At 47.0% G+C, this 13769-nt stretch overlaps 1 protein-coding gene across 6 annotated transcripts; it reads right to left on the reverse strand.

The window, feature by feature from the left end:
• Positions 1–2697: 2697 nt before the first annotated feature.
• On the reverse strand, positions 2698–12398 carry zbtb18 (zinc finger and BTB domain containing 18). Of its 6 annotated transcripts, none has more exons than XR_004698019.2 (3): positions 8373–9861; positions 5457–7268; positions 2698–5229 (listed from the first exon to the last, which is right to left on the reverse strand). XR_004698019.2 is itself a non-coding variant. In XM_035172426.2 (3 exons), exons 2-3 carry the CDS (start codon positions 9892–9894, stop codon positions 5554–5556), a joined length of 1731 nt encoding a protein of 576 aa, XP_035028317.1. In that variant the 5' UTR covers positions 9895–10070; positions 12050–12398; the 3' UTR covers positions 2698–5553. The 6 variants fall into 6 exon arrangements, 5 of the variants coding, with proteins under 5 accessions (XP_035028317.1, XP_035028319.1, XP_035028316.1 ...); XM_035172426.2 differs by lacking the exon at positions 8373–9861 and adding exons at positions 9879–10070; positions 12050–12398 and having other exon boundaries at positions 2698–7268; XM_035172428.2 differs by lacking the exon at positions 8373–9861 and adding an exon at positions 12050–12397 and having other exon boundaries at positions 2698–7268.
• Positions 12399–13769: the final 1371 nt, after the last annotated feature.

Raw genomic sequence — 13769 nt, forward strand, 5'->3', positions numbered from 1 at the left:
AGTTGTGTCGCCTTTTGTTTTCAGGGAGGGGGAGGAGGGTGCAGTGGCTGGATGGATGGACGGCGGGCTGGGACACTGTGCCTCCCGATGTTCCCAAAAAAAAAAAAAAGATCCCCCTCCCCCTTTTTGCCTCCCCCCTTCCACCTCCCTCCCTCCCCAGCCAGTGTAGTGCCACTGTATTGTCTGCTCGCAGGCGGGCCGCTTGTTGCTTGCCTTCTGTCCTGCTGTGCTGAGTGCCTGACAAAGGGGCTCTTTTAAATATGCAGACAATCCTCGATCACTTGCACACACACACACACACACACACACACACACACACACACACACACACACACACACACACACACACACACACACACACACACACACACACACACACACACACACACACGTTTGTGACTGCTCTCCTCTTTTCTCTCTCCGTCAGTTCTTCCGTGGCGAGACCTGGCCTGGGAGTGTTTCCTTTTTTTCACAGAGAATCAACAAGTCTCAGACATGAAAAGGATCCAGGAGGTTTTTTCCTCCTCTCAATACTGAGTTATAAGCCTTGAATGAAAGCGGTCGTGTCAAGGCTAAAAGCCGGAATCCTGTTTGCTGAGGTCTCTGTGACCAAGCTTTGTTCTTACTGTAACTTTAACCAACTGCATTTTTATGCAGAGGAAACTGAATTCTTGGAAACAGCCACGCACAAACAAACTGAAAGTGCCTTTTTATTCTCAGGTTTTCAATGGAAACATCTGTCTGCAGCTGATTTTGGAAGTTGCACCGAAGTTACGAGGAACCGCTTCCTCAGCCAAGCCTGCAGATGTCGGTTCACAGAGACGAGCCGGGGGCCGGTTCTGAAAATAAAGCGCAACAGTCAAACATCAGGACGCCTCGAGTTCACGTGACACTTCTCTTTATCCCCGCACGAGAGCCCTCGCTGGCAGCTTGGCAGAGGCCGCTCCCTCACGCGAAGCGGCGGAGTGCAGGGGCCCGGGCCCCAGACAGGAGCCCAAGCTGGTCTCAGCCTCCCAACATGTTGAGCTGGCCCGCCTTGGGCACAGCCAAATGGTTCTGCAGCTGCCCCTTTGTCCCCCTTCCTTAAGTAAACAAAGGACAGAAACAAATTAATGACCTACATTCACAGCAAACCTCGCACGGCCTCCTCGCGCTCACAGAGAGAGAGCAGTTGTCTACAAGCAGATGTTCACTTACAACACTGCAGATTGCAATTAATGATCAGCAGGCAGCGCGTGACCAAAGGATAGAGCTGCTGTTTTTTCTGCAGCAGTTATCACAATGTCTGTCTGAAGTGACGACTGAAATCAGCACCGAGGGCAGGTACTTCAGAATCATGGACCATGTACACAGTGTGGACGGTTTGAAACGTGTAAAACATGTTTAATGAAAAGATAAAATACATATCAAGTAATGCAAACATCCAAAATGTATAATAAACCTCATCCAGTCAAATAAACTGAAAGTTATTGGTTTGAGATATTCGCAATAAAACGCTGCCTGGAAAATGGACATGGAACTGAAGTCTTTTTAAGTTTCTTAAACCAATAAGTTATTTATCAGACAGAGGACAATGTCATCAAGATTAGTTGTGAGCTTATCGCGTGAGTGTACGTTGGGGGCTTACAGCAGAGACCATCTGGGGCCTAATGAGCGCTGCTCCTTGGCCTCCGAGTGCAGGGGCCTTTAATGCATCTGTAAGAGCAGGTTTACTGAGCAGCAAGAAATTAGCTAAAGCTGATTTCTTTACTGGAAAACTGGGCTTGAGGAGCTTTGGAGGGTGTGTGTGTGTGTGTGTGTGTGTGTGTGTGTGTGTGTGTGTGTGTGGCTGGCGGTTTGGATCCCAACAAGCTGCTGCACATTTTCTGCTGCAGCTGATATAGCAGTTGTGCGGGCACGCAAAAGAATACAGTGACACGACACACGCATACTGCAAGTGTGAAGGCCATCAGCACGGCTCGCTGTTCAGCTCGTCACGTGCACGAATACATGCACACTCTCAACTTCCACCCACATCTCCAGTCAGTGAGGGACGGGAGGCTCTGGCCTTTCAGCAACCTGTGTGTGTGTGTGTGTGTGTGTGTGTGTGTGTGTGTGTGTGTGTGTGTGTGTGTGTGTGTGTGTGTGTGTGTGTGTGTGTGTGTGTGTGTGTGTGTGTGTGTGTGTGTGTTCAAGACAGGTTTACACAAAAACTTACATTTGAATATTCAGTCGTTATTCTAATAGTAGTAAAGAAACTGAGAGAGGAAAAGCCGAAACAGAATTTCACACGTGAGATTGAATTTTCAAGATTCTTATAATTTATTGCAGTTTGCACACAATTTTAAAAATGTCAACAACAGCACACCAAAAAATTACAAAACTAAACACAATTAGAATTCACTCCCCTTGAGAAAAAAACAAACGAAAAAAACAAAATAAATCAACCCAACTATGATTGTCAAAGCTAAAAATGACTAAATCTGAAAAAGAAACGTAAAAGAAAAGATTTTTTCTTTTTAATCTCAAGGGAGAGCAAATACATCTCAATCAAAATCTGCTTGTTCCCCCGCCCCCGACAGTGATTGTCCTTTTTCAAAACAAACTCGTCGTTTCCGCCCCCACACCACACCCACCCTCCCCATCTGTCGTCCATAACCTGTCTATGACATTTGAACATTTCATTTTTATACCTTACTTTAAAAAAAAACTCCCCCTCCCCTGTTTTCAAGTAAGCACAGCAAAAGAAGGAGATGTCTCATCAGGGTGGTTACTTCATAGCATCGTGAGCCGTTGACAACACTACCACAAACTCCACCCTCCACTCACACATTAATTTAAATAAAATAAAATAAAAATTAGCCCGGACTACAGCAGTTTAAGGCGGTCAAGTACAACCAGAGGAACAGAACGGAACGAGAGAAAAAAATAAATAAAACAGCAGTAATGATGAAAACAACAGCAGGATGGAGTGAGCCCATATGCAGAGACGCTGCCAGTGAAGAAATAATTTTTCATGGGAAAAATTAAAAAAGATGAGACAATGCGGCTAAAACTGCCGCAATGTCACCCACACTGTTGCACTGGCAAAGCCTGTAGGTGCCACCAGATGACGGGGCGGCACATACAGCCACCGCATGCACACCAGTGGGGGCATGTACACACACACACCCACACCCACACACGTCTGAGTGAGGGGAAATGCGGAGCCTTCGCGTTTCAGCATCTCTACGTTGAATGGGTTTGGATTGTATCAACGCTTGACCATTACTCTGCAAAAACAAATTTGAGGTTTAAAAGTAAAAGTAAAAAATTAAACCGATGTAGCCCCAACCCAAACACAACATCCACGTACAAAACAAAAAATTCAGATCACACGATCAAAATATGATAAGACATCATTTTCTGACAAATTCAAAAAAATTCCTTGAATTTATACGTTAACTATTTCTCAATGCTCTACAGTATCAAATACTTCCATAGCGTCAGAAATTGGTTTTTTTATTTTAATAAAGGCATCTTTTCAGCAAAAAAATCTGAATTTATGTCTTTTAGCCTAAAAAGGTGCATTCAGGCATGCCATATCTCTCCCGTCTCTCTCAAAGTCAGGACCATGTTTGAAGTGGAAAAACACACACACGCTCACACACACACACACACAAACATCTGATCACATTCACGACGCACCGCGCTGAGCCGAGCGAGTTACTGTACAGAATCAGCACAGCTCAGCACAGCTCAGCTCGACGCCACACTATAGTGTGACAAAGATATCTGACCCTTCAACTTTCAGTAGAACATCTCAGGTTCATCCTCTCTGCTTCCTGTCTCTCTCTCTCTCTCTCTCGCTCCGCATCCTTCACACTGTAGCCACCTCAGAGCCACAAACCTGCACTCAGACCTGAAGTAAGTGCCCAGCGAGACGATAAAACCGAGAAACTGCTATGACGGCATCTTGAGCTGGAGAGGACGGAGAGACGGAAAACCAACATGCAGCGATGGAGAAATGTATCGCCTGAGGAGGAGGAGAAGGAGCGGGAGGAGGAGGAGGAAGTGCTGGGTGGACGCAGATCGTCAGTAGGTTAAATTGACTGGTAATAACCGAGTCACATGCTCATAATCACACATACACACACGCACACACGCACACACACACACACACAGCAGAGAGATCAGTGCATATAGACACAGGCTTCAAATGCTTCATCGTTTCGCTTCAACATCCGAGGGTAACACATTCGGTAACATTCTTCTAGGAGCCCAGCGACAGACCTACAACGAGTAGAAAAACCCAACTTTTCACTGTCAAAGAGTGTAACGTTCACACATTTCCCCCCGATGCAAAAACCACAACTTAAAAGGTTTAAGACAAAATCAAATTTTCATGCATTTTTTTTTCCAGAATAATATTCAGATTTTTCAACAGACCGCACCCTGGAGTAGTATTCACAAAGAAAAGTAAAAAGAAAAGCCCGTTGTCAAATATTTGATCAATTACAATGTGTACAGTAATACAGCAAATTCACATTTTATTTTAAAGTATACAGGTTTGGACGTCATGCAACAACAGCAGGTCCCATTACAAAAAAAGTAACAAAATAATAATAATAATCATTAATTTAAAAAATGGTAAAGGATTTAAGTTTTTAAAATTATAGCAGAACAATATACAACAACCTTAAATTAAATTACTTTTTTCCAACAAGAGATGTTTTAAAGACTGCCAGCTAGATTTAAGAAACAAAATCTATTAATAACAATAATAATATTAATAATAATAATAATTTTAAAGGTCTTTTTCATTTTTAGAAAATACTTCAAATTGATTAAAAGTGAAAAAAGGAGGCTGTGCATTGCATGAGTGCCATCAGTCTGTCAGTCAGTCAGCTTCCCCCTGAACACACGACACCAAAGAGCTTAACGAGAGAAGCGGGGAGCGCTTCGCCAACGACACCTCCATGCCAGTAGAAAATAAAATTAATACACACAAAACTCACTCATACACACTCACGCACATCAGGTGAATTTTTTGCCAGAGTAGTGCGGGACTGCGCGCACACACAGACACACACACACGCACACATTTCTTCAAACTGTGTGTGCGGTGGTATCGACTTGTGGCGATCACAGTACCCGTTTAGTGTATTGTAATGCTTTTTCACTTCAGTGTGTTCGACCTGAACTCCTGCAGTGGTGTTTGCTGTCTGTGGGACTGGGACCGATACGCTGGCCAGCGTCGGAGTGTTGTTTCTGAGATGAAACACAAACAGAGTGAAAACTCTTCAAAAAAATAAAGGCAAGACATTCTCACTGGGACCCATGTCCTTAGACGCAATGAAAACCACCAAACAGAACTTACGCCAAATAAAAATAAGAGTTCAGAATAAAATAGAATAAAAAAAATCAGTAGTAACATTTTCATGTGCTATTAAAGTGCAATTGAATGAGATTTTGCGACACACAAGAACATGACTCACTTAAACCCCGAACATCAAACTTCTCTTCACCTCCCCATGGCTCTCTGCCTTTCTCACTCTGCTCTTTCTTTCCCTTTATCAAACCCAGCAGTCTGTTCTACTTCCACAGTTCCTGGGAGCTGTCCTCAATCGCCCAATCCCTGACATTGGGCAGTGCCAGCGGTTCACTCTTTACTGACAACGAGTTGACCAGTTCACAATGGAACTTGCGGATGTGTCGGTAGAGGTCCCCGGACTGCGTGAAGCGCCGCTCGCACCACTTGCAAGCATGCGGCTTCTCACGCGTGTGCACCACTGCGTGGCGGCTGAGGTTGTGTGAGTACTGGAAGCTCTTGCCGCAGGTGGTGCAGGTGTAGGGTTTCTCACCAGAGTGTGTCCGCTCGTGGCGCTTCAGCGTGTACATGCAGGAGAAGGTCTTGCTGCAGATGGTGCAGGTGGGCACGTTGACGTCTCCGGCGGGCTTGGCGCGGATGCCCTCCTGCTCCCTGAAGTGGGAGCTGAGGTGAAGCTGGAGGATGTGCGGGGAGGGGAAAACCTTGTTACACAGCGGGCACATGAAGATCTGGGTGTGTTGAGCTGACAGCATGTTGGAGACGTAGGGCAGCAGGGCACTATCCATGCTGGCCACCTCGGCCTGGGCGCGCTCGTTTTCACCTCCCAGTAGGTCCTCGTCATCTGCTGTGGTTGGAGGCTTCTCATCTCGCTCCAGCTCAGAGGCCAGAGAGGCCTCTCGCAGAGCGGACAGGTGCGCTTCCAGGCCAAGCCGCCGCTGGACTGACAGAGGCCCTCCGACCCCGTGGTGGGTTAGGCCCCCGTTGGCGCTGGGAACTGTTGCCTTGGTGATGCCGCTGTGCTCCATTTCATAGTCCCCACCTCCTAGTTCCTCTTCCTCGTCTGAAGCCACGCCCCTCTCTACCTTCACCCTCACAGCCAATGGGCTTTGGATGCTGTCTGGTGTGGCTGCACTGCTGAAATAGGATTGGTGGTGGTTACTGTGGTTGCTACTGGGGATAGGCTTCACTGACAGGTCCAGGACACAGTCAGCCACATCATTTGAGACCCTCCTGCCCCTGTGCGCTCCACGAGAGCTGACAGAGCGGTGCGACCTCTGGGAGAGGGATCCAGTGGAGCTGGAGGGGCTTCCGGCCGGAGAGAGCAGCTTTCCTCTCTCCCGAAGACTTTCCCCAGCCTGTGTCACAGCCTCACTGTGACCTGGGCTGGTTGTAGCCAAGGCCGGTGTTGCTGATCTGTCCGCAGACGGCAGCCTCAGCCACAGCGGTGCACTCTCTGCCTTTGCTTCCTCCTCCTCATCACTGTGCAGCAGGTCAGCAGTTGCAGGCCGGCCGGTAGAACCGTCTGATAGACTGTCTGCCTTATCAGAGCAGCTGGACCCACCGTCCTCCTCTCTGCGCGTGCTGTCCGCCTCCGTCGTGGCCTTCTGCTTCAAACGTTTCTTACACACCTTCACAATGTCATACATGTGTAAGTAGCTGGCCGCTGCCAGCACATCCTCCACGGGAAGGTCCTGGAACTGCAGCTTGCCCTCATACATGAACTCCAGGAGCAGGGAAAAGGCCGGGGCTGTGACAATGTCGCTGTTGAGATGCACCACATCTCTCTTGTCCAGCTGGTCCTTGTAGAAGAGGTGAAAGTACATGCTGCAGGAGGCCAACACAGCACGGTGCGCACGGAACTGGACATCGCCCACCAGCACCGTGGAGTCACACAGGAAGCCCTGGTGCCGCTGCTCGCTCAGACACTGGAGTAAATGTCTGCTGTGGTCTGGGAACTCCATCCTGCCGTCCTCATAACCTGCAGCAACACAGAGACACAGAAGCAGAGTCAGATCTCAGTACATCTCATAAAGGTATCATCGCCCATTATGTCTTAAGAATTAAAACTAATCTGAATTAGCAGAAATAAGCAGAAATATAGACAAAAGCAAAATCTATAAAAGAGGATTTAAACTGAGAGACATTGAAAACAGATTGAAGTAAAATAAAAGAATAGAATAAAGTAAAATAGATAAATAAATAAATGAAAAGAGATGCTTGAAATAAGCATTCGAAGAAGACACGCAAGCGAAAGAAACACTTCAGGAGGAGGCAAGTGTAACAGATTTTTTTTTTAAAGATATCGAAATAAAAAATAAAAAACTCATATCAAAAACGCAGCAAAGATACAATATATATATTTAAAATTTGACTCACAATCACAACATGAACAGAAATATTTCTGCTCAAATTAAAATACACCACGGAGGTTACTGTAAAGTCAGACACCTATTCCTTCTTACAATTACACAAAATCGTTTTATATTAATTATATTATCCTTTCATAAATATATAATAAAATCAAGGCAATTAAGAGTAATTAAAGAATAGTGTCTAATTCTGCCTTTACCCAGAGAAAGACTCAGGTAAACCACCAGCGACAGATTCTTCTACTCTGTCTCTCCGTTCTCTCTCTGAATCTCTCTAACTCCTCTGCCTGCACTCCTGGATTGTCGCTGCTCCTACGCTGGTTATTTTTATTAACCCACTTTGGCCTGGCCTGGCACAGCCCTTTTAGGTAACCGGCTTTCAGCTGCACACACTGTCCTCACGTACACAACACACTCACACACACATATACACACCACCAGCCTACCTACCAACCACCTCCACAGGCTAAGTCGAGCAGGAAAACTGCCCAATTGAAATAGCACTGTCGAGAAAGAAAACAGCTTGTCCCTTGTTTAACCTGCGAGCGCCGGCTTTAAGTGTAAGTTTAGACGGAGGAGGAGGAAAAAAAGGACTGAAAACTTGCTGCTCGTCAGGTGTAGTTAAAAAAAAGTTCGATTAAAAAGAAATTAAAAAAAGGAATTCGGCAAGATTTCAGAAGTCGTTAACGAGAATGAAATCTGTAAAATCCCACCTGTTAACCGAGTGGATTTCTCCTGCCTGAGAAAATACATCGGCCCCGCTCGGCACTGTGTTAACCAAAGCAGTTAAATCACCTCATTTAAATGAAGCTACACCAAGAATGTCAGTGTGTGTGAGAGACTGTGTGTGTGTGTGTGTGTGTGTGTGTGTGTGTGGTGGGGTATGTGTGCGTGTGCTCGCCCTACAGCTCATTCAAACTGCTTTTAATGAGGGGGCTTACGGGGACAAGGGTGTACCACCTCCCACCTCTCCACACCCCCACCCCCTGTCCAGTCAAACTCCTCTTCCACCTCCTCCTTCCACGCACTCACCATCCGTCACTCACACACTACCGTTCCCATCTAAATCTTACAAGAAAAACCCCTACACATCCGCCCCATAGTAGAAACTGCCCTTTTCCTCAACCCCCACCACCCCACCCACCACCCAGAAGAGAAGATTTACAATACAATCACTGTAAGTGCCCTGCTCGTCACAGCATCAATCCTAATCCTTAAAGATGTCTAAAAATAAAGACGGCTGTGGCGGCGAACGGGGAGGGAGCCGTCGGCAGAGGCTCAGGAGGGCAGCCGCCTGTCAACCCGGCCAACCCGGCCCCGGACCGGCCGGCTCAGGCAGGGGTCTGAGAAAGAGAGAGAGACACGGAGGGGCAGTGAGGGAGAGGGTGAGGGAGAGGCTGGGACGGCCGGGGAGGGAGGCTTACCCACATCTGATCCAGCTGACGGGGGCCATATGGCAGCTGCTAGCCAGATAAAGAGATTAAGACTAGGAGGGAGTGCGATTACAGCTGTCTAGCCAATTCAGGCAGCTCAAATCTGCAACTTCTAAATTAGTCTCCTCTACTCCAGCCGACAGGAGGGGAGAAAAGTGGGTAGAGCAGACCGCACATGCTTTCAAGTAATTTAACAGCGAGTGAGAAAAAACACAGGTTGGATGATTAGGATCAAATGACTGCTCACTATATTTTTTGCTTAAAACATTAAATCTGTTGTTATTTGAAAAAAAAAAAAGTCCTTTAAGCGTCTTTAATCAAATTTAACAAATTGCAAAATGAGTGAAAAATGTTGGATTAATGTTTGTTGAAAAAGCAGAACTTTAAATGAAGATTTCCCTTGATTTATAAAGAGAAAACGAAACTCTGACAGATGTAACTCTGCTTTCAAAATAATGTGTCCCCACGGAAAATGACTGATAAATGTAAATAGCAAACAGAAGACAAAACAACAGCTGAGTTGTAAATGCAGCTCTCCAGACTCCAAACTCAAAAGAAACCCAGCGGACTGGTAGACCCGGACAGCAATTACCCCTCAGACAGGCAGCACCAACACAAGTTCACTACTGAGGCACTCACCAGCAGTTTCACGCAGCGCTCACACAGCTCTGACACACCGGAGATCCCCACAACAACACAAAATAACTACTCCACTACCCCGGACTCTACTCCAAGCACCGGGTCTCATACACACTCATGCACACACACACACACACAAAACGATACCTGCAGCAGAATGCATCAACTTGATTAACTCCACTGTAGCAGAATAGCTGGGCTCTCTGGCTGGCTGGCTGGGAATGGCTGTGTCTGTCTCTCTCTCTCCTCTCTCTCTCTCTCTTTCTTCCTTGCTCTTTCTCTTCCTCGCTCGCACTCTCTGAATCAATGAGTGGGTAGAAGAGAAGAAGAAGAGGGAGGCTGGCAAAAAAAAAAAAAACCACGCTGTTCAAACTGCGAGGGACAGATGCAAAGTGGAGGAGATGTTGGAGGGGGAACGAGATACCACCTCCCTCCTCCTCCTAACTGATCGGCAGCCACAAACACACACACACACACACACACACACACACACACATGCACAGAGCACTAACTCTCCCAGGCTGCCGCTGAGACTCACAATAAAGGACTGGGGAGGGGTGGAGGCGGTGGAGGGATGGAGGAGGAGGAGGAGGGGGAGGAGGTGGGGTGGATGGCAGCCTGTCAGCTGCTCTGACATCATCCTCAGATGGAGATGCTACCTCCAGCTGTGCTCTTTCTACAGCCATATGCTGCCTCCTCTACACTCCTGCCACCAGACTCCTCTTTCATTCTACCAACACCACGCAACTTAGTCTCTTTCTCCCCCATTCTCTCTCTCTGTGGAAAAAAAAAACACACACATGGATCTACTAAATGCACTGGGATGCTTTTTTGTTGAGAGGAGAGGGGGGGGACACAGGAGAGTTTGACTGTGGAGGAGAGGGGAAATGTGTAAAATACAAACACAGGTTGTGGATTAAAAAAAAACTTTGTGCGGTCTCCGTTGTGAGATGTTGGAAACCCTCCTTCCTTCCTGTCTTTCTCTCCAACTCCAGTAGAACCAGAAACAAAAGGCCAACACAGCACATTTGCAATGGACAGACAAACGCAGCTGATATTGTTTTCCACTTGTTTACGGTTCACCGCCGCTGCCTCTTCTTGTAACCCATTCATTCATTCGTCCTTTTACTCATTCATCCATTCATCCATCCATCCATCCATCCATCCACCCACCCCCCCACCCCCACCTCTTCTTTTTTGCTCAGATCCTTCGGACAAGTGACAGGAACAAAAAAATGAAATGCGGAAACAATGGGAGCGAGTCATAAAGAGGGAAACTAATGAGAGCACATCCTAAACAAAACAGGCCAAAACACGCCGCTAATAAGCCGCAGAGAAACTTATCACAGCGGCGGTGATAATTATCTTTCGTCTGTAATGGAAGTGCGCACGTTTCAGCATTTGAAACTACATTTAATTATTGTGTCCGAATAAAGTTTAAAACATCCAAAACAGCACGAGGGTGTGGAATTATTATAAGAAAATAAGTATGTCTTAACCTGGGATCGTTTTTTAGGAGAACATTAAAGTGGAGTGTGCAACATTTAGAAAAAAAGTTAATTACGTACATGTCTTGGTAATAAAAAAGCAGGAGTGTTGCTCAAATTCGCGCGAGCGCTTCGCTTCGCTTCCAACTTTCGCAATCTTTAATGAGCTTAAAGTAAAAAATTAACCCTGCTCCCAAAAGTCGGACACGTCAAAAACGATCCCGACGTCAACTTCTCACTTCTTCTCGGGGAGTTTCACTTTGCACCGTGACAGCGTCGCTCGGTCCACCGGCGGGATCGTGAAGTTACAAAGCAGCTGACAATGAATACCTGTTAACTCCTCCACCATCAACAATGGCGTGTGTGTGTGTGTGTGTGTGTGTGTGTTCGAGAGCTTTTTCTGGGGGGGGGACCGAGGAGGAAATGAGCGTAAAAGTCAAAGTAACCGTTGCTGCTGCTTCTGCTGCTGCTGTGACGAACCAACAACACAAGAGGACGTGTAATAAGCCATTTGTGACCAGGAGACACAACAAACACACACACACACACACACGGTGACCCACGCAGCTAGCTATAGCGCGACCGTTGCTAACAAAAGTAACGCGAACAGGCGACAATATCGGGCTATTTAACAGTTGTTGCGAAGGCCCCGGTGCTATGACAACAGCTGCTAAAACACCGCAGCTAACATGGCAACTATTCGTGCGTGGAGACAACACGGTCATGCTAAGGGAGGTTTAGCCACTTTTCACCCCCCCCTCCTCCTCCGTAACCCTCCCTCCCTCCCGGAGCCTGCTTCGAGCGGACTCCGGTGTTGGAGGCAGCACTCACAGACAACACGGTCCGACGTCTTCCCCCGGCTTCCTTGCGTCCGGTCCAGCCTCCGCGTTCCCCCGCCGCCGGTGTGTCCGTCCAGCCGGAGACCAAACTAGATTGACTTTGGACTAATTTCCATAACAGGGCTGAAGGAGGCGAGGCGAGGAGGAGAGGAGGAGCGGGCGAGCTGAGGGGGGGGGGACGAGGGGAGTCGGAGCACTCTGCGGCGGCCAGATGTTTCCGAGCTGTTGCTGCTGCTCAACTCGGGCTGGGAGAGGAGTTGAGTGGCACCGCGCGGAAGCCAATGGTGCTGCCGGCGAGGAGGGAGGAAAGTGACGGCGAACTGGAAGCGGCCCTCCTCACAGAGAGAGAGAGAGAGAGGAGGGGAGGGTGGGAGGAGGAGGAGAGGAGAGGGGAGGAGGGGGAGTCTTCTTCTCTCCGTCGGCGAAGGTTGACAACAACAACAGCAGCAGCAGCAGGAGCAGGAGGAGCAGCAGCGGCGGAGCTCACTCACACACACACACACACAGTCAGGAGGAGGAGGAGAAGAAGAAGGAGAAGAAGAAGAAGAAGAAGAAGAAACTGGGCCAAACCAACTGGTTCCGCGAGGTGGACTGGCGCAGCGAGAGCGCCGCGGTGCCGCCTGGGTACTGTAGTCCAGCCGGGGGAGCAGGCGAGGGGGGAAGGGGGGCGGGGCTTGTGTGAGCAGGTGCAACCACCTTGACAGGAAGAAGAGAACACGTTGTTTCACAGGAGGACGGAAAGGAACCCAGAGTTTAAAGGGCTAGTTCACCTGAAATGCCCCCCCTCCATCTACCACTGTGCAGATGGGGGGGTTGAGTCCAGAAAACACTTCAAGAGTTTCAGGAGTAAACGGCGTCGCAGCCAAATCCAATACAATTGAAGTAAATGGTGACTGATTCTTCAAATGTAAAAAGACAACACATAAATAACCTCCATACTGTTCCTGTGGTGTCATCAAGTGTCCGTGAGCCCCGACATTCAAAGTGGACTTGAAACTGCGAATATAACAGAATAGTTTATGTCATGAAACATAATTAAAGACTGAGTGGAAAAAATAAATAAATATCCTGGATCCTGTTAATACACACCTGCAACCAAATGTAGCAGATTGTTCTCAGACCCACGCTGAATCCCTGCAACACGATTCTGTGGAAATGGTTTTAACAGTTATTGGTAATTCAGCAAACAAACAAAAACAGCAAATAGTGAAAACATAACCTCCTTAGTGGAGGTAATACCATTTAAACCACCAGCAGGTGACTAAGTGTTCAATTAACACTGATAAACCTCTTCATTAATGTAAAACTGTCTTTTCTCATGAATGTTGTAAATATAGGTTTTTTTCTTGATGTGCTTTGTGACACCATAATTGCTTATTAATGGTTTACCAACATGAATAGCTACATAATTACTGAATAGAAACACATATACGTTGTGACAAAAATATTAATTAACAAGGTACAAGGTACGAGGTGAATTAAAACAGGTTTTTACAATCAATATTTCATATTTACAGTTTTGTCCTTTCTGCAATTGAACTACTTTAAATTCTGCACGTGCACAAACACTGATTCAAACTCCATTTATAAGTTAAGCATGTAAAATACTCGAGCTTGTGCTCTAACAAGTCATAAAAGTTAAGTGCTGTAAAAGCAGCTCTTTTCCAGAAGATAAGTGGTCAAACAGTCCATTGGAGAGGTCTCACTAATGA

The sequence above is a fragment of the Hippoglossus stenolepis genome, chromosome 12 (genome assembly GCF_022539355.2).
Source record: "Hippoglossus stenolepis isolate QCI-W04-F060 chromosome 12, HSTE1.2, whole genome shotgun sequence".
NCBI lineage: Eukaryota > Metazoa > Chordata > Actinopteri > Pleuronectiformes > Pleuronectidae > Hippoglossus > Hippoglossus stenolepis.